Source organism: Sodiomyces alcalophilus (genome assembly GCF_042370955.1).
Source record: "Sodiomyces alcalophilus JCM 7366 unplaced genomic scaffold ACRALscaffold_7, whole genome shotgun sequence".
Classification (NCBI taxonomy): domain Eukaryota; kingdom Fungi; phylum Ascomycota; class Sordariomycetes; order Glomerellales; family Plectosphaerellaceae; genus Sodiomyces; species Sodiomyces alcalophilus.
The window spans coordinates 2,684,699-2,711,635 of record NW_027263538.1 but is presented as its reverse complement, the minus strand read 5'-3'; the positions used below and the strand labels follow the sequence as shown (position 1 = coordinate 2,711,635).

Sequence of the window (26,937 nt, the reverse complement as noted above, 5' to 3'; positions counted from 1 at the left end):
GTACCTACGACGTACTTCGTAAGATGATGTACCGGTACACTTACGGAAACTACACGGACACATTCCGCATTGTATCCGTACATTGTTCCCGTTGTTGGCCTTGGGGGACTACCTAAATTAGGCCATGCCCGCCCATTGGTCAGCCTCGTGTACCAGCTCTTGTCGCCTTTCTCTCCTGCAGCTTCCTCAATTGCAATTCGATTGCCCAACCTTATCACGCAGCTCTATTTCTGTCTCAGCAGCGCTCACCATTGTCCTCAACTTCGACGCCATTCCGCTAGCTGGCGGTTAGACCATACAACTTATCTGACGCGCTCTTTGGTAACACCACGCCGAATTCAGAGGTATCAATATTGTTAGGGTCTCCGACGCTCTTGCATCGCGACCATGTCTTCGTCCGCGCCTCGCAGCGGCGAGCGCGTGATCCATCAGGATTTCATCGCGCGAATTCGATACGCCAACACACTCCCTCCACCACCCAACCCTCCCAAGCTATTAGACATTCCCAACACTGGGCTTGCCAGTGGCCAATACATTAACCCGGGCTTTGCCTCGCGCCTTGCGAGGGAACAGCCTCTGAACATCGAGGCGGATGCCGAGCTTGGCATGCCCCTCGACCTGGTGGGAATGCCAGGAATCTTTGACGGCGATGAGAGCTGTGAGTCGCCGGAACCCAGTCCTCTCTACCCTGCAGTGGGACAAAGGCATGCTGACTTGGTGAACTAGCCATCCAACCCTCCTCACCGCCACCGCCTCTCCACCCCAACGACAGGCCTCTCCTCCGCCCTCTCTCGACGCTAGGCAGGCCGAAGGGCACGGATACGACTGTCTCTTTCCTGCGCCGCACCGAGTATATCTCGTCCGTAGCAAGCAAGCGCGGCTCCCCTGCTGTCCCGACGGCCTTCCTTCAGCCGAAGCTCAAGCGCCCCGAGAAGCGACCGCCTCCCGAGCCGGACGTCGGCTCTCCAGCGGCCATCCGACGCAAGATTGAAAAGTCGTTTGAGAAGGCCCAACGCCACATGAAAGACCCCCGCACTCTGCAACATCCGGCCAAGAAGAAGAACATTCGCATCGTCGATTCCCGCCCTTTGCTGCCCGATTTGGATGCTCTCCCGGATTCCGGTGCCTATGTCACTGTCAAATTGCAGACCAACCCCGTCCCTTCCTCGTCGACGTATGACCGCCGTCTGCTCAGCGCCATCCTTCAGCCCATCGACAAGACGGCCGAGGAGGAAGCAGACTACCAGGCCGCTGTCGAGGCGCATGCCCGCGCACCGGATAGATTCCCGAAACCTTCCAATCTCCTCGACTATAATTTCTTCGTTCCCAGCACCCAGGAAGTTGGCGAGCGCTTCCGCGTGGCGTTTGACCTCGATAATCCCGACCGCGACGTCCCCGAGCTGGCTACCCACACTTCTTCCGTTTTGGGGCCGTGTTTCCAGTTTGTCCGTCTGCGAAGCTATGAAACTGCCAAGGAATCGGAATTCGACGCGGCGGACAAGTTCAGCGAGGAGCTGATTGTTACCTTCAACGACGACGAGAACAGCCCTGATGGAGATGACGGCACTGTGATGCGACAAAAAGCGGCGTACTTTTATCCCGTCATCCAGCGCACCACCGTTCGGCCCCAGCGCTCCAAGAACATTACCCGCAATCTCAGCCAGATGGATGAAGAGAAGACGGTCAGCCAGATTAATGTCGCTGTGAGGGAACCTGATGCCGATTTGCGCGAGCTGTTGGCCAAATATAAAGCCAATCCGCTGTTGAGTCACGCCGAGGCCACGGAGGATGCCGAGGCTGATGCTGGCGCCGACAAAGAGATTGAAGAGTACGACGAGACATCTCACCAGATGGCTGCTCCGGACGGTCCTCTGAAGGATGATGCTTCCGAGGATGAGCACGCCCAGGAAGCAGAACGTGCAAGTCGGACGCCGTCGGAGAAGGGTGTTGAGCTCGATGCGGATGGGGAGGACGATGCTTATGTTTGACCGCTTCCCTATCAACACGTCCTTCCGAAGCAGGGCCAGGTGTCTACGATGTAGGCAGAGGTATGTCGGGGGGTTGGATATAGATTCGTATTCACTGGACTCGCCGGCAGCAGCAGGTTGGCGTCAATGGTTCTAGGTAATTTACAACGTTGCATGTAGTTTATTCCGGTACTGCGGAGAAGGATCGATACATCATCAACTAAACGTACTTCTACAGCAATTGAGCGTATGAGCTCGTACTCTTCTCGCAGCAATGATCCAGATTTGAGTCAGGTTCCTATCCCGTTTTCAGGAGTCAAGACAAAATATATAATGATACAGACCAATACACCAGATACACCTTGTATGCAGACCAAACAGATGTCTCGAATGACACTTCCATCTCCTAAATTCGAACGCCATGCTAACCCCAGATGGATGCATCTTTCCAAACGACCCTGTAAATAAGGCAACTCGCACATAAATCACTGGAATGCTTCAACTTGGGATGAAGCGGGAGGCGAGCAATAACACGCCCAACTGAAAAAGCAAGACTCTCAAGACATCGGGGTATCGAAGGAAAATCCAATTGCCTCTCTGTTATCGTCGATGACACGTCCATACCTAAATAAGCGGTCAGTCAGTCCGACTAGTCAGGCCTGTGGGCGGGACGAAGAGAGAAAGAAGCAGAGCAAATACGGATAGGACAGGGGAAAAAAAGGTCTACTCACTCCAACAAAAGCCTGAAGAGCCAAACCTCCATATCCTCCTTTCTCAACACCTTGCCAGCCCATGCCCGGCCGGCCTGGGCAATCTTCTCGGCCTCGCGATTCCCCGGTCCGTCGTCGCTGAAGAACCGTACCGCCTCGAGCCAGTCATCCCCACGCAGGCTGAGCGGGACATAGTGTACCCATGGCCAGAGCCAGTCGGAGTGCCACTCGCGGAAGATGGCGTACTTGAAAGTCAGGCTGCGGGAGCGCAGGAAGGCGTAGAAGCGGCCCGAGAAGGCGTTACCGTCCATGTCGAGCAGGTGCTTGAAGTTCCAGGCGTCCTGCTGGTCGGCGTGTTCCTCGAGGTTGAAGAATTCGATCTGGGCGTCGCAGTCGCCCTGGTCACACTGGCCGATATAGCTGAAGTGGATATCGATGGAATCTCGGTAGCGTCCACGGGGCACCTCCTGAACGGTCCAGTTGGGATGGGTCTGGTCGCCCCCGTTGACGTAAATCTTAGCCGGTCCGTTCGAGTTGATCTTGCGCACGAAATTCTGACGGTGGTGCCTCCGCCATCCGCCCCTCCCGCTGTACCCGCCAGTGGTGGAACCACGCCAGTACAGGCGGTCCTCTTTTTCCTCCCAGGGCTTGTCGCGGGCTTCGTCGTACTCGACCTTTTCCGCCCAGTACCACGGAGAAGGGTACGCCAGGTCCTGGTAGGACGAGATTTTCGACTGCGAGAATATAGGGAACAAGTCATGGGCTATGTTGTAGGCGTTGGGGCTATCGAAGAAGCCGTACGTGTCGGCAAGACTCGGCGACAGGCAGATATCGGACATGGCGGTAACGTTGTAGACAAACCCAAGCTCGCTGACTCCATATTTCGAGACGTCGTCATGGCGTTCGTCGTCGTCGAGGGTACGGGCGGGGCTGTCGGCCGGGCAGGACATGCGCGAGTGACTCCAGACAGGCTGGCGAGGGAAAACATTGAATCGGGTACGCTTGATGTGTTCGATGCTGCGGCCAGCGCTCAGACCCTTTGGATTTTCCGTGAAGCCGTTCTTTAGGCGACCGGCGGCGGCGTTGAGCTTGGGCATGCTGTGGTTCTTGGCCGTGTCGATCAGGCGCGACAAGTCGTCGTGCGGCACCACGACGCGAGGCTCGTCGTGTACATTGAAGGCCAGGTCCATGCTAGGTAGGTATTGAATGAATTTGTTTATCATGCCGCTTGTGGCTTCTTGCTGCCACTCGAGCGCGCCATCGACGTGCGTTATCTCGTGGTCGCGGATCAACAAGGCCATGAGGAAGTTTGGGTGGCCGAGAGCCTCCTGGGCCCTCGCGCGGATGGTCTGGGGCTTCAATCCCCAAAAGGGAGTGATCATGTCGTGGATCATGTCGAATTCATCAATCAGCTGGACCTTGTTGGCACTGGCGAACTCGTACCACTTGTCGAAATGCGGCGGAGGGGGGATACCGTGACGGCGTTGGTATTCGGCAACGGCCTCGTGGAGCGTTTGGGACTGCCGGGCCTTGACTTCCTCGAAGGTCCGCTCGGCGTCTGCGATGAGACTCAAAATCGGATGCGAGCCAGGCCCAGGGCCAGCCTTTGGCCGCTTATCGAGAGGTTCCTTCCGCTGCTGGGCCACCTCATCTTCGCTGGAAAAGTAGGCCTCGTGTTCGTGCTTGTCGCCTCCCCCAACATACGCCTCTTCAGTTTGCAGGGGTCGTAGCGACGGCGGAATCCGGAAGACGGTGTACGCGCAGGTAGTCAAGAAGACGATCAAGCCGATGAGGGTCAGATGGCGACGGCGCATGACGCGCGAGGAGTGCGTTCCCTTCCACCAGGCGCGTCGTCGCCCTCCGTCAAACATAAGGAAATGTGGAGTATGATGTCGCACAAAAAACAGTGTGGATTAAGTCTCACGCATAAATCCTATGCCCGCCGCACTTGGAACAATGTGTGCCACGTAAAATTGACAGGGAGACGCGGGTATGTGCCGTTGCCATGCATATCAAGGAGATGTTGACCTTTTATCACTGTCGGGTAACATTACGATGGACCTAATTACGAAGTACGCGGCAACAACTCTTCAAGGGGGGTAAACTCTGCAGGTACCGCCATGTGAAACTGGATTGGCCCCTGGCGGCTGGGACCCAATTCGCCGAGACGAATACGGACAAGAAGCTCGACGGGGCTTACGCATAATCAGCCTACGAATAAATCGTGAATTTCATCTCAAGGTGCTCATTGGTACTTATTATGCGCCTGTAAGATTACCAAACTCGGCCGACATCATTCTCATTACTCAGTAGAGAATGAGCATACAACGTACATATACAATGTAGTGTATTATACTGGACATTGAGAAGGATAGCGACTGGTAAATTAAGAGCACACTCACTCGGCACGGCCCCTCTCGTCATGTACGAGAGGCTCACCAGGTCCGAAGTCAATACAAGTGGCACACGACCAACGTCACTCATACACAGAGAATGTGGATTATGGTCGGGTCATCCTGGGAAGGTTTCATTGCAGCAGGTTTAATACGCAGCTAGCGTAAGACGCTTCAAGTGGTATAATATCGGCCATGATTTGACAGATCCCCAAACGCCGCAGAATTGCCCCGAGATTCATCATGTACGTTTTTCATCCCCGTCTTCCCCCCTTTTCTCCCCCCAAACTCGTGCCATCTAGTAGAAGAAACCGATGATCTTGCCAGCGACGTGCTTCCGGCGAGCCTCCTCGTGGTCCATGATGCCGGCAGACGTGGTCAGAATAACGTAGCCGAACTGACGGGCGGGCAGCAGCTTGACGACCCACTTCTCCAGGTCGGCAAGGCGGACGTTGAAGCGGGGAGAGATGACACCGCACTTGTTCAGGCTATTGCGCTTGATTAGAACATGCAATGCAGATTCAGAGGCATAAGTGGGTGAACATACCGTCCGTTCAGCTGAACGACAATCTTGCCAGACCGATGGTCATCAACCTCCTCGAACTCGCCAATGTAGCCTAGACAGGTAATGTCAGTAAGTTGATGTGGCGAAAGATTAAACCTAGAACTTCATGGGGTGGAATAGGGACAGGTGTAAGATCTTCGCCAATGTCTCAATATATCGGCATCTTATAGGGGCAGGGTCGTGGGAATGAGACCGGAGCCCTAGTTATCGTGCCGAACGGGTTGGGGTAGGCGCAGTCATTTCGTCGCTTTTGACAGGATGACAAAATAGAGGCGGAAGACCGGGACAGGATTCGTGTGACAACAGGGTAGAGGCAAACTGTGACATACCGTGCTTCTGCATAACCTGCAGGAACCGGACAATGACCTTGGAGCTGGGTCGGATGAGGACCTGACGCTTGCCGGCCTTCTCGGCGTTGTTCATGCTGTTGAGAGCATCGTGGAGAACCGAAGTGCGGACCATCTTGGTTGTTGTTGGAGGGTGGAGATTCTCAAATCGTTTGGTGGCTCGAGATGAGGTATCTACCACAGGGATTGGGAGTTAGCCTTCCGAGGCTCGGAGCAGGGAGAGTGCCCTCCAAGACGCAAATTGAAGAGGGTTCTGCCGCTCATTGCTGAGGAAGGGGAGCGTATCGAAGGTCATCGTCGCGGGCTGGTCCTCCGTTTCCTCATGGCATCGCGGCGACGGCACCACCGACTCGGTCCGATTGCTCCCCTCTGCCGTCGAGAAAGGCATACGCCGTTCTGCTTCAATTACGTCGTCATATTGGACATATAATTGTACATACCTCAATGAATGAAGTTTCGGTTGGACTGGGGTGGTGTAAAGACGGCGACGAGTTGAGGAAGAAGAGGGAGAGCTTGGGAGATTCAGCAGAAATAACGCGGACTTTTTCCCCACAGGAACTGACCACCAAAAAAAAAAAAAAGTACCAGCAATTTTTGGACCTTGTGGGTGGCCCGTGCTGTCTCCTCATCCAAGTGCCCTAAATGCACGCTGGCCAATGGAAATTAGCCAATGTCCGATAGAGGCACACACAAAGTATCTCGCGAAGTTATCTGGCTGGGCCCGATCGCGCGACCACTACAACAAAGTTACGACCACACCGCATTGCCAAAAAAAAACTCCCCAACTTTTCCCCTCCCAACGATAAACTCTTCGAGGATCGCACCGACAACTACTTGCTATACAACTCAGTCAAGATGGTGAGTTTCTCTTAGAAATCCCAGCCAATTCGAGGGACGCGCTTTGGCGCTTGCCCGCCTCGTGACAGAGGGGTATCCGAAGCCCTTCCCACCGACACCCATAGGCGATTGACTGCACCCCGGCCGGCAAGGGAGGGGTTCGGCGGGTTGGCTAGCATGCACATAGCAAGGCCAGGAGCGAAAACTGGTTCACGATTGAAAGGAACGTCATGGGCTAACCAAGAGATGACGTGCCGCTCGAATAGTCGGACGTAGAAGAGAACAACGCCCCCGAGGTTGCCGATGAGGTCGAGGTCTCTGCCGAGGCCGGCTCCACGGGCCAGATGTCTGTCCTGGACGCCCTCAAGGGTGTCCTGAAGCTCTCCCTCATGCACGACGGCCTGGCCCGTGGCCTGCGTGAGGCTTCCAAGGCTCTCGACCGCCGCCAGGCGCACATGTGCGTCCTGAACGAGAACTGCGAGGAGGAGGCCTACAAGAAGCTCGTCATCGCTCTCTGCTCGGAGCACAAGATCCCTCTGATCAAGGTCCCCGACGGAAAGCAGCTCGGCGAGTGGGCTGGTCTCTGTAAGTTCCTGCCCGTGGCCCCATTGGCCTTTTTTGTTCTTCCGTTTTTCATGTCCTATGCCCCCCCGGTCCTCGTCCGGGCAGGGTTCCTCTCTACATTGACACGGCTAACGGACAATTTAGGCGTTCTTGACCGTGAGGGCAACGCGCGGAAGGTCGTCAACTGCTCCTGCGTCGTCGTCAAGGACTGGGGCGAGGAGTCCCAGGAGCGGTCCATCATCCTCAACTACTTCCAGACCGAGCAGTAAACCGAACACAACTGGTACTAGCTACGGCTACGACGGGACGGGACGGGCATCTACAGGCCGGAAAAGTATAGAGGTTTCAAAAGGATTTGGTATCCGCCGTCACATGATGTGAGGGTTGTACTCTAGCTTCTTCAGCTGGCATCGGGCAAGGACCGCCGCCTGGGTGTTGGTCATCTTGCGTGGAAGCAGACCAGGAGCAGAGCAAATAAAAAAAATGACGAACTGGATATTTCCAATGGGCAAGTGTTTGTGTTGTGTTGTTCTTTACCGAGGAACGCAAGCCATGATCTTCACTCAGTTCTACGCGACGAGAGACTCGTGCTCGCACTTTCATCTGGCGACAAGCATGCCTCTCTCTCATTTCCTTCCCTCGACCTTGGCCGGTGTTATCGCTTTTGTTGACGTGTGGTTGTGGGTTCTTCGGATGCGTACGTACCATGATAATGTGATAACCGAACCCCGTCTTCGCCTCGCCGTACTTCGGACTGGAAGTGGAACTTGCTTCGAGTTGAAAAGCGACCTCCTCGAACTTGGGATCGAGGCTGCCCTTGCTCTTCCACCCCAAGGAACCGCCCTGGCGAGCCTTGTCCTCTGAGAATTCCCGCGCAACGTCATCAAACTTGGCGCCATCTCGCAGCTTGGCTAGCGCCTCTTCCTTCTTTGAGTGTTTCTCGCACTAATTATGTGCGGGTAGCCGCAACGGCATCAGTACCAACCCTGTCCTGATGGACACGATGGAACGGCATGACACTCACGAGAATATGCCGAACATTGATGGACTGTGCTCCCTTGGCCTTGCCGGCCTCCTTTCCAGTCGCTTCCGCCTTGCCTCCCTTCTTTCCACCTTTACTGCCGGCATTTTTATCCCCCGCCCCTTTTTTGTCGGATTTTGCCATGATCAGTGAAGCCTAGGCGAGTCTACCAAGGTTGTTCTTGAAGGAATTGAATCTGCAAAAAGCTCACGAAACTGCGTCTTGTGTGTGAAGTCGCCAATCAGGCCTGTAGTGGAAACTTCCTCGGAAGCAAATTTGTGCTTTCGTTGGAATGGGAAATCGTTGTCTTGGGTTGTCTTCGGTATCGTACGAAGTACGAAGTGCTGTAATAGGGTAGGTACATCAAGTTGATGACTACGAAGTACAGTTTTTAATACCCCACTGATAATGGTCTAAGCCTCGCCAACGTGCAACGTTGACTGAATGCGGGGTCGTTTCATTGCTCACTCCACTATCCACAGCTCCAGCAGCCTTGTATAAAGCATCATAACGAAGTGCCCTACTTACCGTGTTGCGACGCCTCGACTTTCGGATATGGAGAGGACGTATCTGGTCGTGCTGTCTCCGAGTCACCGGCATGGCAGCAATTCCCCTATCTGAATCGAAAATCCTGACTCGGAGCTTCCACAAACATCTCAATATGGATGGCATTGGGGGGTCATCGGTCTGCTTCATCAGTCTCTCTGGTCGGCCGACTATGCCAACGTCTCGTGAATGTGACGGTCAACAGAACCGTCTCCCTTCCGCCCACGGCCACCCGGCTGCTTGAGGACAGGGCCGCCAGTTGGCGGGAGTAGCGCGCCGTTTTACAGCGTCCTGGGACTTAATTGTCGCTTGGGAAACGTCGACCGAGCAGATGCTGGGCAGGCGAGCATTGTTCTGCTATATCTAACTTGGAGTCATCAGTGACCTCCACGTCGTGTGTACCGGCTGTGGCCCAATATGACCCTGTTTCCATGTGGACGCGATTCTGGCCATCCTGACCACGCAATAACAAGTACAACGTAGACGGAGACGCAACTTCAGTGCTCTTTGCGGTGCGACACTCGCGGGAGAGCGTGACGACTAAAGGATCCCACTGTTCTGCGAAGAGAGATTCAAGCGAAGATAACTTCCGCGAAAGTCCCCAAGCAATCCTTTAGCGAATCCTTCCGTGTGGTGAGTGCTTGGGTCCTGACTGAGGTAGCTGGTCTTTAAAAGAGTCCTGGTACCGTCTGATCAAGGGATAGGATATCGGAAACGGGATATAGACGATGTTTGGAAGTTGCACGAGGGATGCTGGCACCCATTAGCCAGCTTTTTATTATTGATTGAAGGCCATCTGCCAGGACTGGATCATGGCCATCACGCACTCTGATGTCCTCGAGCGCGTCGCAGGCGAATAGGTTGGCGGTTAGCCATGTGGAGTGAGTGGCGTCAGTTGTTCAGCGCACACTCGATGAAGCCGTATTAAGTAGTCGCAGCACTTGCTGCCTGATTCATTAGGGTGCCCAATGCAGAAATAGTCTTCGACTTCCCTAGTCATGTGAGAAGCTCAGTACGTACGATTGGTCTCGTTTGATCGAGCCGGCCCATGGGGTAGAGGTCCTTTCGGGCGGGTCATTTTACCGGTTGACATTCCGCCAGGCTGTATCATAACGCTGCGGAGACGACGGAACCGACATAATCTCCTCGCTGCCATTGCGCTCGTCCATGCGCCAACGAGGGCCGGACCCAGACTGATTTATCAGCTATACGAATACATTTCGAATTGCAAGCCCAAGTTGTGCAACTAGCTGGTCAGGTAAAGCTTTTCCGTTGGCGGGTTTTTCCGTAGCTAGCCAACCCCGCCTACCTGTAGCTACATATTCGTAGTTCCCCTATTGAGTTGCCTATTATATAGGTCGAAGGTTAGCAGAAAGATATCTTGATTCTGGTCGCCTCATTCCCTCCTATACTGCTCTATCTATAGCATTGATCACTGGGGAGACGTGGCTCTTATTAGATCTCTATTTGGTTGACATTCGGCACAAAATACATCCCGCACGGTAGCCTTATCCTCTTCACCCGATCCATTCGAAACGACCAAAGCCCCAAAACGTGTTGTTCAGTGTTCAAGTAGAAAAGATGGCGGAACATGGAATTGACCTCGTGGCCATCGTAACACCAAAGCCCGGAAAAGTCGAGAGGGTGAGTAGCTTTATCCACCTCCCCTCAATCATTCGTACAGTCAGAGCTGACTTCAGTGGCCAGTTCATTGAGCTATTCTACAAATGTGCTGAATATGCCGAAAAGAATGAGCCGGGCACTCTGGCGTACCGCTTCCATCGCGGGGACAAGGCCAAGAATGACGGCCTAGAAGAGTTGGTGGTGCGAGAGACGTAAGTAGCAACCCCCTTCCCCCTTGGCGGGCTGCGTCTCTGGCATGCGCTCGTCTCCCTGAAGGGCCCGTGGTCCTGGCTCTGGCTGACCGTGGAGCCTGAGAATAGTTACGAGAACCAGGCAGCCCTAGACAAACATATGGAGGCGCCCCCGGTCAAGGCTATCATGAAGGAGCTCGAGGCGGGTACCCTGGTTCAGAATATAAAGATCGTTCACATTACCCCTGGAGGGGGCGTTCAGCGGGCCAAGATCTGAGACCACTGGACAGACAGGCGTTGACCAGGTCACTGCCAGTATATATGAACCTTCTTGTCTATATACAACAGCCTAGCGAGTGGGAATCATCTGCCTCAGGAGGTTTCTGCATGCGCAATGTGTAGATATCAGCATGTATGTATACAAATTAGTAGCGTAAATGAAGTGATATAACGTAAAAAGCCTTCTGTTCTACATGTCCGAATCGCATATGATGCTGCGAGAAGCAGCACGCAGTGTCAGACCCAATACATATGGGTGCCGCTCCCAATGATTTCAATACGTCTCATTTGTCGGCGGAACCGTGGACGACCATGCGCTGGCCAGACGGTGCCATTCCTGGGAATCGGCAAGGTGTCTTTGTGCCGCCTCCTGATGCCCATCCTCCACCGCCTTCTCGTAATCCGTCAATTCAATATTCCCAAGCTCCCTCATTGCCTGATGGACTCCCGAAGAGGCTGCCTTTTGCAAAAGCCACCGAGCGACTGGCTCAGCCTTGTAGAGCATGCCAAGATGGTAGAATCCGAGTCCGGTGTTGTCCCGCGCCAGTTCTGCATATTCCGATTCCGCCAGTTCCTGCTTTCCCTGCTTCTCCAGAATCATACCCATCTGAGAGAGGCAGAGTGGTTTCAAGTGGAAGGACCCATCGGCTCCCGCGAGCGCCTTGGCCCTTTGCAAGAACTGTAGCGCCCGTGCATGGTCGCCCTGCTTCGCGTAGAGCATGCCCTGCAAAGTTTGAGCATTGGGGTCGCAATCTTCGGCCACAATGTCACGGAAACGCCTGTGAAGTTGAGAAAACTCTCTATCGAGGCCAGTAGCGCCGGGCCTGGTTTGGATGATCCTTCGGACTAGGTCGAGAACGGCGGGCCGGTAGCCAAGTTCACCGGCCGTTTCCATGAGGCGGGAGGCATAGTTCCAGTCTTCGGTTCGGCCATCGGATGGTGCTCTGGGCGTTCGGAACATGTGAAGCGCAATATCATGCAGCTCTGATAGTGTAACGCCATGGGCTAGACCAGGTTTCAGCACTCAAAATACCAAGGATGGGTAGATCCAGGAATGCTGCTGTTGGTTTGGCGGGAAAGTTCTCACACTTAACGAAATCGCGCTTCCAATCGATCGATGTTCGATTCTTTACGTTTTGAAGCTCTGCTTCCCGGTAGGCATAGTAGATGCGATGGGCACGAGTCGCATCAAGCGCCTTGGGGTTTTCATCTGATACGATCCCCTTAAAACCTTCCAGAGGACGAGGTACCCAATTGCGGCACCGGTCACGTTCGAGTTCCATAAAATGTTGACTGCTTGGCGGGGGTGCTCGGGACGCGCTTATCGGCTTCTTGAAATATTTGACTCTTGTGCCAGCATATCTAACGGGGAGATAGGGCGATGTTTTTGATGAGGAGGCTGGAAAGATAAATGAGGCGGGCTTCTTCAAGGGTCCTCGTGGGGGAAAAGGACGGCGTAACATGATCTGATCTCGCCAGTCATCGGGAAGTAGACCTGTTTGTTGGTGAGGCTCGTGCCATCTGCAATTCGCAACTGGGAACGGGATGAGTGTCTGGCAAGGATGCTGACAGCACAAATGATGTGCCGCGACTCGAAACAGCTCGCGGGTTCATTCACACTTTTGCAGACAAGCTCAGATAAGGCCTCGGAGTACCCTGGTACCTAGATACATACCAGGTACCAGTTGCCGGGGGTTCCACTTGAGATGAAGTTGAACCTCTTATCTTATCATGTTTGGATTTAGCCAATCAACATCACCCAATCCATCATGTAGAGACCCACTTCTCAAGCTCAGTGGAAGAAATTTGTTTCCACTCATCTCTTCTTGAACAGAACAATGAGAGCTGATGGTATTATTCATTGCCCCGAGATCCAGAGGCCTGAATTTGTGTCTCTACCTATAGGCCTCTCATATACGACTGCTTCTCGGTTGCGAACGTGACAATCTCTTATAACCGCCCATAACGAGCCCCCAGAGTCCTCGCCAAAGTCGCCCGATCAACGCTCGTAACCACCGAGCAACCATTTCAGAGGCCGAGGCCTCTCATTGGGAACTGGCTTCTTACTGCTGGAAGGCACGAGATAGGGTCTCAGACCTCCAAACCGCAAGAGGCGCAGGGCCAACGGGGCCACCTCTGCGCCTCAGCCAAGACCAATAGGCTCGAGAATAGTGCCAGCGTCGATTCTCTGAGCGAAGCCGAGTTGTCTGTTCACAAAGGGACAGGAAATCCAAGTCCGCCGAAGAACGAAGACAAAGAAAACATGGTCAGCACGCGCCAGATGCGCAAGCGGATGTCTGGGGAGGATGGAGGTGCCGCAGGATCCTCAACTAACACCTCGCCTGCGACTGTTGCCGCATCCAAACGTCAACGCAAGTTGCCCGTTCGCGGCAAAGACTCTGAAGGCCCAAACTCTTCCGCGGACTCGCCTATTGTGATAGAAATAAGAGCCAAGTCGAATCAAGACGACGATTCTGACGAACCCAAGAACAACGAAACGCATACCCCGACGCGCGCAGAGAAGCGTCATCTCGATCTAGAACCCAAGGAGGCGACCAGTGACGGAGAGCTTGAGCAAGCAGACATTTCCGAGAAAAAGCCTTCCGATGCCGGCAACGAAGTCGAGCTTGAGGAAGGTGTTTCCAGCGATAGTTCCTCCAAGGCAAAACGGCTAGTCGCCTCACAGTCCATCTCCGACCCGTCAGGCGATGACAGCCACGGCTTGAATAGTCCCTCTGAGGCCAAAGCGACGAAGTCTTCAGGCCCGGTTCGGGCTCAGAGCCCAGAGGACGGGGACTCGGACTCGGACTCGGACGACGCGCCTGAAGTCGTGTCGACTAGCAAAGCTGCCGCACAGGTCCTTCAGTCCGCGAAAGCCGCCAATCGAGCCATCACCGAGTACGTAGATACCTGATGCCAGACTGACAAGAGGGATCCTAACATTGTAGTGTAGACAAGCAAGAGCGCAGAAGCGGAAGAGGCAAGAACGCAGTGCCTTCCTCCAAGAACAGGCGAAGACCCGCAAAGCGCAACAACCACAGACTCCGGGTATCAAGCCCGGCATCGGAGACGATGAAAACGACATCACCCCACGAACCCAGCTTACTCTCGAGTCCGACGCCGCGGCCTCCCGCAGGCAGCGCCTCGATACGCAGGCACCGCTCCCATCTGTGCTCCCCGCAGAGTATCTCGATTCGGACTCGGACGACTCGGATGCGGGGATGGATCTCGAGTCGACCACCAAACAACGACCCCGCAAGGCCAGGAAAGTCTCGACTGCGCAGCGTAGCCTGATTCGGGAGGCAAAGAGTGCCCTCCCCCGGGACAAGCTGGTCGGGAGCACGCTCTACCGCGTCGCGCCTAAGAAGCAAGACGAGCGATTGGCGCCCAAGGGGAGCAAGCACAGCGCCAACGCCAAGAGGGCCTTGATGAGTCGGGGTCGATCCGCTGTGTCGACAAAGAAGGGGTTCTTTGTCAAGTGATCTGAAACTCGAGAGGGGAAGGGCTGGCGAACGTCCTTGGCTTGACGTTACTTGCAATCATGCGGCAGGAAATCAATTTCATCTTTTTTTGTTTCTATTTTATTGCGACAAACTGTGCGAAGGATCATGGACGTTTATGAACCCTTTCTAGATCTATCTCTCGGCAAGCCATGTGTTGGGGAGACGGGACCGAATACTGTAGCTCAGGTATCTGTCATGATCTGATCTCATATGCCTACCACTCTTCGTATAGGAGGAGCCATATACTACTTTTGAGATTTGGAACAGGAGCCGTACTTTAAGCCGCATCATGTTCACTTTGCTCCGCCACTACGATAGACGCGGCGCTGGGAACTTGACATTCGATAGGACAAGAGAGAGCGGAAGGCATAGTATTGAGTTCTGCGAACCAGTTGCCCCTATACCTACTCGATGTCTACTCTATCAGTTGATGTCTTGGCCAGTAATGAGGCACAAAGTATTCCCAGATCCTGAGGGAATCCGTTCTGACTGACACCTTGGAGCGGACAGTGGATAATATAAGGGAGAGTGTCTGAATTAGTCAAGCATAGCGTCACTGGCATAACTGGCTAGTCTCGCCGCAACGATCGTTCCGCCCGAACTCTCGGGATCAAGCCAGCAGCCTAAGCGAGCAAATCATGGTAAAGGGCGATGATCAGCTGCGCGCTAAAGAAGCCTGCAAAATCCGAAGGCCATACAATGTACGAAGTATTCGTACAACGTAGATTCTGGAAGGCAGGGGTGATAACTGCGGGCAAAAGCCTCTCCCCAGTCAGAAACTGACAAACTGGGGTGAGACAAAGACGCGGTGTGGTGGTGATCCCCGAGTAGGGAAAGGTGCAATCCCGAGGTGGTTTACAAAGTATCCGTATTACTTGGTGATACGGAATACGGCATACTTCCGCTGTCCCGATTCCATCTGTCTGGGATACATCGTGAAGGATGGGGTGACAACGATTGCCCTACTGGAAGATTGTGCCATATTTACGCGAAATCCGGGGGACTTGCTTGGAACTATCGGCATGCAATATGGGATCGGCAATTTGTATGCAGAATCGTTTTAGAAGAAACCTGCCACCACCATCACGAGTCACGACCAGGGCTCATCATTGCTCATTGCGGATCCACGGTCACCTCGCCTTGCGCCTACCTGCCTACATAATGCATATGTACATACAAGATAATGAAGCTGCAGCAAGGACACGTACGAAGTACGTAGGACAAGCCATGAATCCATTCGCGTAACTCAGACCAGGGCCGCCCCCAAGGAGGGATCGACGGAGGGGGAACAATCGACACGCGGGAATTGGGACTTGCTCCGTGGGGGTCTGTCTACCACAGGGGTACCCGTGGATGCTCTAAAGAGTATTACTTGCAGAGTACATCTGCAATACTTCATTTCAACTAGGTAAATCAAGAAAACAAAAAGAACAAAATCACCTTGGCCAACAGCTTTTGTTCATGAACTTTGATATCGGTCAAACGGTTGGCATTGTATACAACGTACGTACATACGTTGTACGGATGCCCCTTGACCGTTTATCCTAGGTACGGATGGTATAAAGTAGGTAATTACTCAGCAGGTGCCGTGCCGTAGTGTACAATGTACATTAATAAGCAACGAAAGATTCGAAGACATAGGCGAGAGAGCGGTCGGAGAGCAATGCCCAATCAGTAAAGCCCAGTGACAAACCGCACACGTGCCCTTGGTTGAGACTCGGAACAGCCTCGTCCCATCAGCGCCGAGCCTTGACCCATGGCCCAACCCCCTCTCCGCTGCCCATACCTATTTTGGTGCGGACATTTCCGATGCCATGCCATAATAAGGCTCGGCCCCCCTGCTTGGGGTTGGGTTGTCCGGCCGGCATTGGCAGGGAAGGGCCCTGCAGCAGTGCTAACAAGATTGGGGAGTTGGAAAAGAAAAGAATGAAGCCCAGCCTCTTGTTACTGTGCAAGGGGTGTTGGTTCACTGGAATAACTACAACGTACAACAACGTTGTGATATTGGAAGGGCGATTAGGGCCTCGAGCTCAGCGATTTAACGTACGACCGACCAGATCTCTTCAGCGCGGGAAGACTCGGTATTATGCGAAAACATACGCAGCGGTCGTCATTCGGACGATAGGGCCCTGGCTGGGGGTCCGGCACTCAGTCCACGCCCACGGACTTCCAAGGCGGCTCTTCGATGCCGTGATATGTTTACCTGTACGCTAAGTAGAGCATGACACAACTCGGAACCCGTTTCCTATTGGCAGTCCCTTTTTCCGAGTTTCGTCGGATGATCATCTATCCCGACACAAACTACTATCTGGCTACACAACGTCGGACAATGACTTGTATACAGGCGTCTGGGTCTAAATGCTAGTCCGAGGCCACCAACGTCGCCGGCTGCGCCGGGTACGTGGGGTGGTCGGTTGCAGCTTTGTTTACATGTAGGCTTCCCAAGAGTGAAGAGCGTGGTGTTGCTACGGGCCCGGGCGATTGGGTCGAGTTGGGAGGTCTGGTTCTTGCGGCCCCTCCATCTTATTGATTACCCTTTTGGGTCGTGATCTTCGGCTTATTCAGACGACCAACGTCCCCTTACCAGACCCATACATAAGACGAACTCGATCTTATTACGAGTTTTCTCGCCTTCGCCCTCTAGTTGTAAGTCAGTACATGGCCATGGGCCGGGCTCACCTGGCCTACTGAATTCGTTCCTCTCTCTTTCAAATATATTTCGATTGGATTCTTGACGCCATGTCATTCGAATATCATCAAACCAAGGGAGGGGAATCGGCGAGCGAACTGGTGCCATCTGATGACGGCTCCGCTGCGGAAATCGGGCGACCGTCTTCACGGCTCCATGCCTGGGCATCGAAGGTCATCTACTGGACGGCGGGCGTACTGCTGTTTCTCTGGTTCGCCGTGACGTTTTGGGCTGCATGCTTGACGCTATGGCAGGCAGGAAACGATCAGCTTCTTATTGCAGAAGACCACTCGCTAAACGTTCCTACATGTGCGGTCCCAGTGTGACTTTCCACTCCTTTTCCATGTCTTGCCGTGACGAGGCTGTGGCGCTAACTTGGATGGGCCACTTGGTGGTGGCCTGTGGTTTTCCCCATCAGTTGACTACGAAATCCGGGAATTCAGACTGACAAAAGAGTACACACCAAACTGGGACAACATCACTACAAGCGCAGAGGCAGACGCGGAGATGGACCGGTTGCGAGCAGCGTGGGACAAGCTAATGCCGGGTGAGAATCCAGCAGTCCCGGTATCGGTTGCTCATCGTCGACTGACGGGGATTATGCGGCAGTTGGGCGAGGGGTGATCCATTCTACGAAAAACTTGGACATGCTCCCGCCTAGCAGGGGACATGCCGATGGCGGTAAGGGCATCCATTCGGTGGCCGTCTACCATGAACTGCACTGTCTTGTCAGTATTGATCGCCATTCATGGAATCCTATGCGCAACCATCCTGACATATCCATAGTTCATGATCATGATGACTTTTCATCAGACAATAATGGGCTATATACCAGACCTAGAACACATGCGGCATTGCTTCGAGTACTTGCGGCTGGCGCTTATGTGCTATGGGGACACGACTCTGGAGGGCATCAACGACGTTAGGCTCAAATTTCCGGACGATAGTGACGCTATAATGGTCGGCTCGAGACACGTCTGTAAGAACTATAATCAGGTCTATGATTGGACGCAGAACCACAGGGCGGACGACGTTGAAGGCATCATGCCGATGATGACGAAGGAAGGCGGGGACCATAGTCGTTGCCGAGAGCAAGTAGACTTGAAGAGTCGGTCTGAGCTACCTAATAACATAACATCCTGTTTTAACGGAAAAGAAAAAGTACGAGAACGGAGCGATTGCCTGCCTAGGTAGATCAGGTCCCTTTTGCTTCAACGAGCCTGTGCTCGCAAGTGCCATGTCAGACTGTGGATGGGGTAAGTGGGCAAGTGAGACACGGGGGTCCCATGGGGAAGGGAGGCAACCCGTATGTACATACTGAGTACAACGTATTAGGTACCCACTATCTGACCTTATTCTCAAAGTTCGCAGTATCCTCTCGCACCCCACCCCACCAGCGATCTCTCGCATAAAAAGTACTGCGTGGGTATCAGAGCGCAATCTCCTCACAATATCACGATGTGCATGCATCCCGCTGTGCTGTGCTTGGAACAATGTGTGTACATGTGTACGAAGTGCACACAGTACATGTAGATACATCCCCCCACGACCGTGTCCTTTTCTCACAAGCCCCCGTGGGGACGTCGGTGCTAAAACTACTATTGACGCTAAAATGGACACTAACAGGCGGCACGTGTCACGCCGGCCAAGGCAGCTGCGGGTGACCGTTTCGTCCGGTGTTGTGTCAGCACTCAGTATACAACGTACGGAGGAGGAGGACGAAGGGACCGACCCTAGTTGCGACCGAACCCCCACACTCACCATCCTTAGTGGCGAATAAGGCTTTTTGCCTCGAACAACTTGCACTACATTTGGTCTTGACTGTCTGCCTGAATTGCGAAATATAGTAGATACACGGTCCAACCCCAGATATCACATCTCCCAGATCTACGGTTCGAAACCCTGCCATTCGGACAGACCATCGGGTCCCTGTACATACAATACACACGCATGGGAGCCATCCCACGCGACCACCTACCTACATCTCTGTATATTTAGAACGTTAATCTTCTTTTCCCTTCTTATATCGCCGGGCTGAGGTGTAACTCGAGCTTGATTCTTTTGATCGTTTTGCTAGTGGCCGTGTCTTTTTGACTGTCTTTACACTACATTGTACCTGATCAACTACTTAACTACTTTATACCCTCTGCCCGGGATTCTCTGTTCTCTAAGCGCATCTTGTTACGCCAGCTCTCCGGCGAAGCTCGACGGCCGCGGCCTTCCAGGCAAACCGACGAAACCCAGGAGGGGTCGCAAAACGTGAGACAACACCGGTACAAAGTACATACGTTGTACATGATGCATTCTGTACACCAGTGTCGATCAGCACAGTCCCATTCGTTTGCAGAAACATCTCGACAGTGATTCTAGCTGTCCGTCTGTATATCGCACATCTTGTTTTACTGCCATGTCCATGTCGCCTTGCAACTTTGTTCTGTTGAGTTTCCTACGCTGTTTCTCAACTCTCTCTGAATTCCCTCAGAAACGGCACAGTGTGTGTATTCACACAGTACCTTCTGGCGGTAAGGGTGGATACGAACCAGTATGTACAACGTACATACAGTACACATGCGGCCAGGCCAGCATACAATGGCCCTATTATGAGATTAGATTACCAACAGGCAACCTAGGTACATCAGGAGTCCCCTTCCCCGCTCGCTTCCCCTCGCGGCTAGACCCTAATTTTACTCGCTTCAGTCTCCACGGGTGGTCGCGAGAGACGACCAGCAAGACATCTCGCCCCATCCACCCCAAACCCAGCCCACCAGTCCCTTCCTCTTCCTTGTCGGTACGTTGGTACTTGGTAGTTCTTCATCGGCCTTCAAGTCAAGTCCGAGCGTTCGGTCCCACATCTCCCTGCCGCTTCCCCCAGTCCGCAGACTACAAAGCTCTAACCTGCATCCACAATTTCAAACCCACCCCTCTCCCCCCAAATGCAACCACTCAGCAGCGTCTAGCTTATTTTCCCGCAACAGGCGGCATGGCTTAATTCCAACGAATCCACAGCCGTTAGTGCTCCTCGCCAACGCATCTCAACGGCCAAGTGCGGATAATTAGTTCGAAGTCCCCTTTCCGCCTCTTTTCCACTACAACGGACGGCGATCCCTTCACCCACTCCCGCCCACTCAGTCGTCTGTCCCTCGCCTGTCCATTCTCCCATCCATTTCCCTTCACCCAAACAAAAGAGGGAACAAGACGACTGTTAAATCTACACGATCCGGCGCCTCAACTGTACAGCTTGCTAATGGGGAAAACATACCCCTGCTAGCCATGTTATAGACACTTGTTCAATTGGCATGGCCTTTGGCGGAGCTGAACGCGACCCAGACGCGAGACTTTTGCGGCCATCACCCGACAAACCACGCGATAGCCAGGCATAGACTGTAAGCGCTTGTCGCAGGGCATTTTATTTTGGAATCAGCCATTCAATTCTCCATCTCGACGACGCCTACCTGGGCTCGCGCGCTTCGGACGACTTGCGGCAACCCCGTCCTGTCCTACCTCCTCATTTAGTCGCGAAAATCATGACAACAATACTCGCGCCGCACTCTTCTGCCAAGTTGAGGACTTCCATACCTGCTTCCCCAACAAGCTCGTCCAACATGGCGCCCGGCCACGAAGCGAGAGGTAGTCCGCCACGCGCCTTCCAACAGGAAGTTAAAGGGGAAGAAGGAGAGAGGGGCAGGCGGCGGGAACGATCGGAAGATAAGGACGCGGACGGTCACGGCGGCAATGCTGCCAACGGCGAAGATACCAAGGGGGCCTCATCACACGCCGATGGACCCTCGCGCAAAAGAAGAAGAAGCAGAAAAGGGTTGGACAAGAAATTCGAATGTCCTCACGACGGCTGCGGCAAAAGCTATTCCCGCGCCGAGCACCTGTAAGTTTGTCGAAAAGATAAAGAAAAAAAGAAAGACCTCGTAAGCGAGGGACAAGTGGGCCGTTGTCGAGGGACAGGCGCAATCTGACACGAGCATCTAATTAGCTACCGTCATCAACTCAACCACACCCCCAAGCAAATCTATGCGTGCGACTTTCCCGACTGCAATCGCACCTTTGTTCGTCTTGATCTGTGCAACCGACACAGGGATCGCCATACCGCGAAAGGGTCGATCCTCGGTCGCAAAGATTCCACTGTCAGCCATGCATCGCCTACTATCGACCGCGCCCCTCTCGCGGCGCCGGGATCTGCATCGCCTGAGGTGAGCCGGCCCGGTACCGGCTACCACAACGTTCGGCCGGCACCCATGCAGTATCAACAGAAGGACGCCGGCGGTAGCCCCTACACACAGCACACCCATACACCTCCATCCTACGCAACAATGACGGGCCATTCGAACGGCATGGATGGGTTCATGCAACATGAGAGTGCCTACGAAAATATTCAAAATCATCCAAGCTCCCAATCCGCCGCACCTGGACCGTCCCGTCCCACGATCCAGACAAGCGGGCCGTACATGTCTCCGGTCTCGAACCAACACAACTATCAGAATCAGCACCACAATACTCCTCCCCAGTCGACGACATTTGTGAGCCAGCAGAATTTCCCGCCTTTCAACCTCCCTCCTTCGGAATTCTCTGGCACTACGGGCAACCTCAACCGTGATAGCGGGCAGCAGTACGGCCCCACAACGCCAGTCGATTATACCGACCAGACGCCGCATCAGTCCGGCGAGATGATGCTACTGGATCAGATGTCAATGCCGGGCACTATCCCCGTCTTTGGAAGCGATGGTGTTCTGAGCAAATCTCCTCATATCGCCATCCCTGAAGACTTTGTGGCATACCTATTCAACACGCAGCAGGGGGATGCGTCGCCGATTCCCGGCCAGATGCTACCTCCAGGGTACGCAAGCAAGTAAGTTTATTTGCCCTGTCCCTAGGATGGATGGATGACTTCCTAGCTCGGACGGGAGTTTTTTTTTTTCTTTTTTTTTTCTTTTCCCCCTTTCTGCTTTTCTTCAGACAATGACTGACTGACGGCGTAAAGTTATAGCGACTACTCCAACCAGTACAGTGTCCCTTACCTTGGCACGGATAACAGTGCCATGGGATATTTTCCAAGCGGCCCTCACCAGGTTATGGCGGTCAACAATCTGCTCGACCAGAATCTTCCGGAAGCGACCATCTCGGAAGAGAAGAGCCAAGAAATCTACGACCTCATCAACCATAGGTTCAACGAGACGGACCAGGCACCAGCGCTGCGACAACGAGAAAACATATTGGAAGGAGATCGTTCCGACAGCAATCACATGCTGAGCAAGAGGATGATGCAAGCGTATATTGGGTCGTACTGGGTGCACTTCAGCGACCAGCTGCCGATTCTCCATAAGCCGACCTTCTCTCCCGACCGGACACCGAATCTGCTCCTGCTCGCCATGATGACGATTGGGGCCGCGTGCTTGGATAAGACACATGGGCAGCAGATCACCAAGGCCGGTGCGCAGCTTTCCCACTTTTTGGCTTGGCATCTCAGGTGGGAGATTTTCATGGACGTAAACTTCCGGCCTCCGGCGAAGCTCTGGGTATTCCAGACACTATTGCTTCTCGAGCTGTACGAGAAGATGTATTCGACCAGAGAGCTGCACGAACGGGCGCATATCCACCACGCCACGACGATTACCCTGATGCGCCGCGGCCGGTCGCTCATTGGCAAGTCGACATTGGAAACGCCTCCCAACCCGCGCGACGACAAGACGAACGGATCGCGCCAATCCTCTACGTCGACGAGCGCGCACAGCCCGGACGAGTGGTGGAGCAACTGGATTACCAACGAGGCCACGCGGCGGTGCGCTTTCGCGGCGTTCGTCATCGACTCGATTCACGCCACCATGTTTGGTCACTCGACTGTGATGGTGACACACGAGATGCGGCTCCCGTTGCCATGCGACGAATCACTATGGAAAGCCACGAGCGGGCAAGAAGTGGCAAGGCTCGAGTCCAACATGCATTCCAATGGCATCAAGCCCGTCTCTTTCCTCGAAGGCCTGAAGCGGACGCTGAGCCACCAGGAAGTGCAGACCAACTCGTTTGGTCGCACCATCCTCATGGCGGGACTCCTCAGCGTTAGCTGGCACATGAACCAGAGGGATCTCCAGGTCAACGTGCTGGGAGGCGGCGTGTCCCAGGCGCTTGGCGGGCGCGACAAGTGGCGCGGCACGCTCACGCGCGCGTTCGATGCGTGGAAGAAGGACTTTGACAAGTCGCTGCAGCGGAGCGAGGGCTCGGCCGATCCATACCGGTTCGATTCGGCGAGGAAGAACGAGGCGAACATTGTGTTTGAGAGCCGGACGGTGCTCCACCACCTTGCGCATATGGCAATGCACGTTGACATTGTCGATTGTCAAATTTTCGCTCGGGCGAAGCGGCTGCTGGGACGCGCCATCGGTCCACAGGACCTCAGCAGCGCGCATAGGCGGATGCGTGACTCGTGGGCACCGTCGGCCAAGGCGCGGGATGCGACGTGGTACGCGCTCCGGTTCCTCTGTTCGGTGCTCCTACCGGACGACGGAGGAGAGTCGCCGGGCTCGAACGGATACAGCAATGAGCTCCCATACACGGCACGGGACGATGTGCTACTCAACCGGCCGTGGGTGCTCTACTTTGCGGCGCTCGTTGTTTGGTGCTACGGGTTCGCTCTTGAGGGGCCGTGTCCCGGTGCGCCGGTCCCGACGACCCAGCACGACAAGCTGCGCCTCATGCGCGAGTACCTGGTGGAGTATGGCAGCGCAGAGACCCCGGAGCACCTTAAGAACAAGAAGGGGATCAACGCGAATACGGCGTTGCTCATGGTACTGAAGGACGGGTTTGAGACGAGTCGCTGGGAGCTTCTCCACGAGGGAGCAACCCTCATCAGCAACTGCATCCATCTCAACGCCGGGGCCGCGTTGTAGAAGCACCTAGGAAATGCGCAGCAACCCCAGGTCAATTATGGTCTTGGGACAATAGTCTGGTGGCCAGACAGGGAAAGGAGTTGTGGGCAGACTTGGCGGGCGGGCTCTCGAACTTTCAAGCATGATGACAAGCGGACGGATATTCAAAGCATGGAAGATGACCACGTGAGATCATGGGGAGGGAGAGAGATAGAGAGAAGGGGGGGGAGGAGAGGAGGAGAGGAGGATGGAGAGGAAAAGGGAGAGACAAGAAGCGGCTGTATATGGGAGCGAGGAGGAGGAACTGGGAACACAAGCCCATGATGACATTTTGGCGGTCTGTTGTGTTTCTGGCATCGTTTGTAACCATATCTCCGTATATACCCTATCGCATCTGACGAATAACACGATTTGTGAAGGAGAGAAGGTGACCGGTTCTGATTGAATGTCCTGAGAGTCGGTCTGGGGGAATATACGAATAGGTGCCAGTCACTATACCAAGTACGCAGCTCCGTCTTCAAGGTCATTAGTAATCCTCCAGAGGCATCGAAGTACTTCGTACTTGACCTTTGGATTTACCGGAACCTTTGCGGAGCTGGGTACTTTAAGATTCAATGGATTAGTAATCTGTCGGGTTTCATTCCCCACCGCCCTCGGACCCACTACAACGACATCGAAGACGGACGTCGGTCAAGTCACTCTCAGTCTCCTTCTCACCAGGCTTACCGCCTCTCCCAACCCGTCCATCAACATCCAACATGTCTTCAACAACGTGTCTTACCCTGCTACCAGCGGAAATTCTCCATAATATTCTCCAATGGGTAGACCCGCGAGATCTCGGCCGGTTGCCCCGCGCCAGTCGCTTCATGCGTGACTATGTCCGCAACAACCGCAAGCTATGGAAAGATGTCTATTTGAATCATCTAGTATGTCAAGAGGCCCTCTCTTTCTTTTCGCCCTTCCTTTCACTGGATCTTTTTTTTCTCATTCTATCCCGAGTCGGAAAAACTCCCATTGTTCCCACTAATAGAGCCCTCTCCAGGATGTACCCCGTGAACAAGACATAGACTGGGAGAAGGAGCTTCAAGGCCTGGTCCGTCTTCAGATCATCTGCGCCGATGCCGACCCTAAAGACTTGAGCAATGACGGGGAGGACCTCCTCTTTGTCTACGGCGTCGTCACGCGTCTCCTACGTAATGCATCCCCCGCCGGAGGACCCGCGGCTCCTCGCATGCCCACGTACTCGTCCTCCCGCAACGCGAGCCTGCTAGCCCGCATCTTCCGCGACGACAACGCCCGCACCGCCTTCTTCACCCGGTCGTTCGTCTTTAGACGCTCACGAGGTGACGCCGATTTCGGCTTCGCCGAGGCCAATGTCGCCGTGGAGCAGGCGAGCGCCCACATGCACTGCCTCTGGGGCCGCCCCATCCTCAACTCGGGCCGCACGCGCAGGACTCGGATGCATCCGTTTGCGGTGTCCAAGGTGTACGATTTGCGCGAGTACACCACGCGTACCCGCTGGGGCCCTTTTATGGACGATGGCTCCGACCGGGTCGACTGGGAGAAGATGGAGGCGATTATGCTGGTGCTCGGGAGCAACATTCACCGGGTCCAGGCCAATTCGCCTGCTTTTATCGGCATGTGGGATTCCCCTTTTGCGGGTTCTTGGGCCGGTAGTTGGATGCCGACGCCTGAGCGGAAACTGAGTGATTTGGATTTACGGGATCCTTACGGCATTTCGGGGACATGGATGAGGGTGAGTTTTAGTTTCTCTGTTCTTTTGCCCTTTTCTTGTTTGTCCCTCTACCTGTTTGTCCTTCTACCTGACAACATGGTTACTTATACTCACCTACTCCTGTGTGCGCCAGGTTGTCTGCTTCGTCGACTACAACAACTTCTTCGCCTTTAATTTCCTCGCCTCTCAGCGTATCCCTGAGAATTACCCTTGCCCTGCTCTGGACATCAGCGAGGCCACCCGTCTCATCCTCATGAAACTCGACGTCACAGCCATAGAACCCCCAGGAGAAGAAGATGGCCAAGATCTGCCTGTGGTTCATTTTCGGGGTATCTCACGGTCTCTTCATACCTCTTGGGACGACAATGCCGGTTCGGACTTGCGAGGTGGGTCATGTTTCCCCTGAATCCCGTCAGAGGGGCGTTTTCTTTTTCTTTTTTCTTTCTCGCATCGGCAAGAGATGTGCCTCTTGTCTGTTCACCTATTGACTCTTAACACGATGCACAAAGGAACATGTCGATTGACTCGGGCGGGCGATGTTCGGTGGACCACCTTCTCCATGTTTAACGGCGAGGAACGCTGGCGGAGCGAGAGCGTGCAGGTTGGCGGGGTTAATTCAGCCCGCGGCGTCCTCGGCAACTGGTTTGACATGTGCGTGCGCGATCCTCCCTCCAAACGGTTACATTTCCATCTTATTCTCACACGTACGCGTCCACAGAAACTACGATGAACACGGCCCCGCAGGCCCCACAGCATTCTGGAAGCTGAACGACCCGCGGTTGTCCAAGGAGAACGCAAACGACGAGGAGTTGCTAATCCAAGATTTCATGCATGTCATTGAGAGTTTTGACTCGGATTTGGGTAGTGACGAGGAGCACGACGGGGACTACGTCGTCGGCGAGTGGGGCGAGGACGACGAAGACGACGAGATTGATGAGGACGAGGAGAGGGAGGCCGTGGAGCACGAGCTGGAGGCTTTGAACACGCCAGGTATAGACATGACTGTGATTTTCAACGTCGGACATGGAGACGGGCAGGGAGACGGGCAGGGAGATGGGCAGGGAGATGGGCAGGGAGATGGGGACGACCAACCCC

The 26,937-nt window shown here is 54.2% G+C and overlaps 11 protein-coding genes across 11 annotated transcripts; 6 read left to right on the top strand and 5 right to left on the bottom strand.

Moving 5' to 3' along the window:
- Positions 1-387: 387 nt before the first annotated feature.
- On the top strand, positions 388-1,988 carry ACRALDRAFT_2110521 (uncharacterized protein; the record flags this gene model as incomplete). The annotated part of the gene is made up of 2 exons (XM_071023485.1): positions 388-658; positions 727-1,988. 2 exons carry the CDS (start codon positions 388-390, stop codon positions 1,986-1,988), a joined length of 1,533 nt encoding a protein of 510 aa, XP_070872827.1.
- Positions 1,989-2,524: 536 nt separating this feature from the next.
- ACRALDRAFT_2111231 (glycosyltransferase family 90 protein) lies at positions 2,525-4,491 on the bottom strand (the record flags this gene model as incomplete). Its single annotated transcript, XM_071023511.1, has 2 exons — positions 2,525-2,591; positions 2,699-4,491. 2 exons carry the CDS (start codon positions 4,489-4,491, stop codon positions 2,525-2,527), a joined length of 1,860 nt encoding a protein of 619 aa, XP_070872826.1.
- Positions 4,492-5,138: 647 nt separating this feature from the next.
- Positions 5,139-6,530, bottom strand: ACRALDRAFT_1064989 (40S ribosomal protein uS8). Its single transcript, XM_071017080.1, has 3 exons — positions 5,965-6,530; positions 5,618-5,687; positions 5,139-5,558 (listed from the first exon to the last, which is right to left on the bottom strand). The coding sequence occupies exons 1-3, from the start codon at positions 6,095-6,097 to the stop codon at positions 5,369-5,371; spliced, it is 393 nt and encodes a 130-aa protein (XP_070872825.1). The 5' UTR covers positions 6,098-6,530; the 3' UTR covers positions 5,139-5,368.
- A 307-nt stretch (positions 6,531-6,837) lies between these two features.
- Positions 6,838-7,652, top strand: ACRALDRAFT_2029548 (40S ribosomal protein eS12; the record flags this gene model as incomplete). The annotated part of the gene is made up of 3 exons (XM_071020596.1): positions 6,838-6,840; positions 7,086-7,404; positions 7,528-7,652. 3 exons carry the CDS (start codon positions 6,838-6,840, stop codon positions 7,650-7,652), a joined length of 447 nt encoding a protein of 148 aa, XP_070872824.1.
- Positions 7,653-8,085: 433 nt separating this feature from the next.
- ACRALDRAFT_2075824 (uncharacterized protein) lies at positions 8,086-8,548 on the bottom strand (the record flags this gene model as incomplete). The annotated part of the gene is made up of 2 exons (XM_071022273.1): positions 8,086-8,328; positions 8,408-8,548. Coding segments are annotated over 2 exons (384 nt in total), but the record flags the coding sequence as incomplete, so codon positions are not given.
- Positions 8,549-8,570: 22 nt separating this feature from the next.
- ACRALDRAFT_2022120 (uncharacterized protein) lies at positions 8,571-9,714 on the bottom strand (the record flags this gene model as incomplete). Its single annotated transcript, XM_071020084.1, has 9 exons — positions 8,571-8,625; positions 8,665-8,779; positions 8,833-8,876; positions 8,933-8,983; positions 9,054-9,120; positions 9,154-9,284; positions 9,319-9,503; positions 9,538-9,573; positions 9,637-9,714. 9 exons carry the CDS (start codon positions 9,712-9,714, stop codon positions 8,571-8,573), a joined length of 762 nt encoding a protein of 253 aa, XP_070872822.1.
- An 817-nt stretch (positions 9,715-10,531) lies between these two features.
- Positions 10,532-11,041, top strand: ACRALDRAFT_1057901 (uncharacterized protein; the record flags this gene model as incomplete). The annotated part of the gene is made up of 3 exons (XM_071015927.1): positions 10,532-10,594; positions 10,658-10,785; positions 10,894-11,041. The coding sequence occupies 3 exons, from the start codon at positions 10,532-10,534 to the stop codon at positions 11,039-11,041; spliced, it is 339 nt and encodes a 112-aa protein (XP_070872821.1).
- Positions 11,042-11,317: 276 nt separating this feature from the next.
- Positions 11,318-12,577, bottom strand: ACRALDRAFT_1082754 (uncharacterized protein; the record flags this gene model as incomplete). The annotated part of the gene is made up of 2 exons (XM_071019349.1): positions 12,131-12,577; positions 11,318-12,048 (listed from the first exon to the last, which is right to left on the bottom strand). The coding sequence occupies exons 1-2, from the start codon at positions 12,504-12,506 to the stop codon at positions 11,318-11,320; spliced, it is 1,107 nt and encodes a 368-aa protein (XP_070872820.1). The 5' UTR covers positions 12,507-12,577.
- Positions 12,578-12,876: 299 nt separating this feature from the next.
- On the top strand, positions 12,877-14,831 carry ACRALDRAFT_1082755 (uncharacterized protein). Its single transcript, XM_071019350.1, has 2 exons — positions 12,877-13,941; positions 13,997-14,831. The coding sequence occupies exons 1-2, from the start codon at positions 13,307-13,309 to the stop codon at positions 14,523-14,525; spliced, it is 1,164 nt and encodes a 387-aa protein (XP_070872819.1). The 5' UTR covers positions 12,877-13,306; the 3' UTR covers positions 14,526-14,831.
- Positions 14,832-20,376: 5,545 nt separating this feature from the next.
- On the top strand, positions 20,377-24,530 carry ACRALDRAFT_1064993 (uncharacterized protein). The gene is made up of 3 exons (XM_071017081.1): positions 20,377-21,115; positions 21,221-22,093; positions 22,226-24,530. Exons 1-3 carry the CDS (start codon positions 20,838-20,840, stop codon positions 24,126-24,128), a joined length of 3,054 nt encoding a protein of 1,017 aa, XP_070872818.1. The 5' UTR covers positions 20,377-20,837; the 3' UTR covers positions 24,129-24,530.
- A 371-nt stretch (positions 24,531-24,901) lies between these two features.
- ACRALDRAFT_2078754 (uncharacterized protein) lies at positions 24,902-26,651 on the top strand (the record flags this gene model as incomplete). Its single annotated transcript, XM_071022340.1, has 5 exons — positions 24,902-25,033; positions 25,150-25,863; positions 25,976-26,228; positions 26,352-26,493; positions 26,561-26,651. Coding segments are annotated over 5 exons (1,332 nt in total), but the record flags the coding sequence as incomplete, so codon positions are not given.
- Positions 26,652-26,937: the final 286 nt, after the last annotated feature.

Coding starts and splice junctions, on each gene's coding strand:
- ACRALDRAFT_1064989 (XM_071017080.1), bottom strand. CDS start 6,097: ATGGTCCGCACTTCGGTTCTCCACGATGCTCTCAACAGCATGAACAAC. Junction 5,688..5,964: donor GCAGGTTATGCAGAAGCACG/GTATGTCACAGT, acceptor TTACCTGTCTAG/GCTACATTGGCGAGTTCGAG. Junction 5,559..5,617: donor GTCGTTCAGCTGAACGGACG/GTATGTTCACCC, acceptor CAAGCGCAATAG/CCTGAACAAGTGCGGTGTCA.
- ACRALDRAFT_1082755 (XM_071019350.1), top strand. CDS start 13,307: ATGGTCAGCACGCGCCAGATGCGCAAGCGGATGTCTGGGGAGGATGGA. Junction 13,942..13,996: donor GCCAATCGAGCCATCACCGA/GTACGTAGATAC, acceptor ATTGTAGTGTAG/ACAAGCAAGAGCGCAGAAGC.
- ACRALDRAFT_1064993 (XM_071017081.1), top strand. CDS start 20,838: ATGGCGCCCGGCCACGAAGCGAGAGGTAGTCCGCCACGCGCCTTCCAA. Junction 21,116..21,220: donor TATTCCCGCGCCGAGCACCT/GTAAGTTTGTCG, acceptor GCATCTAATTAG/CTACCGTCATCAACTCAACC. Junction 22,094..22,225: donor CCTCCAGGGTACGCAAGCAA/GTAAGTTTATTT, acceptor GACGGCGTAAAG/TTATAGCGACTACTCCAACC.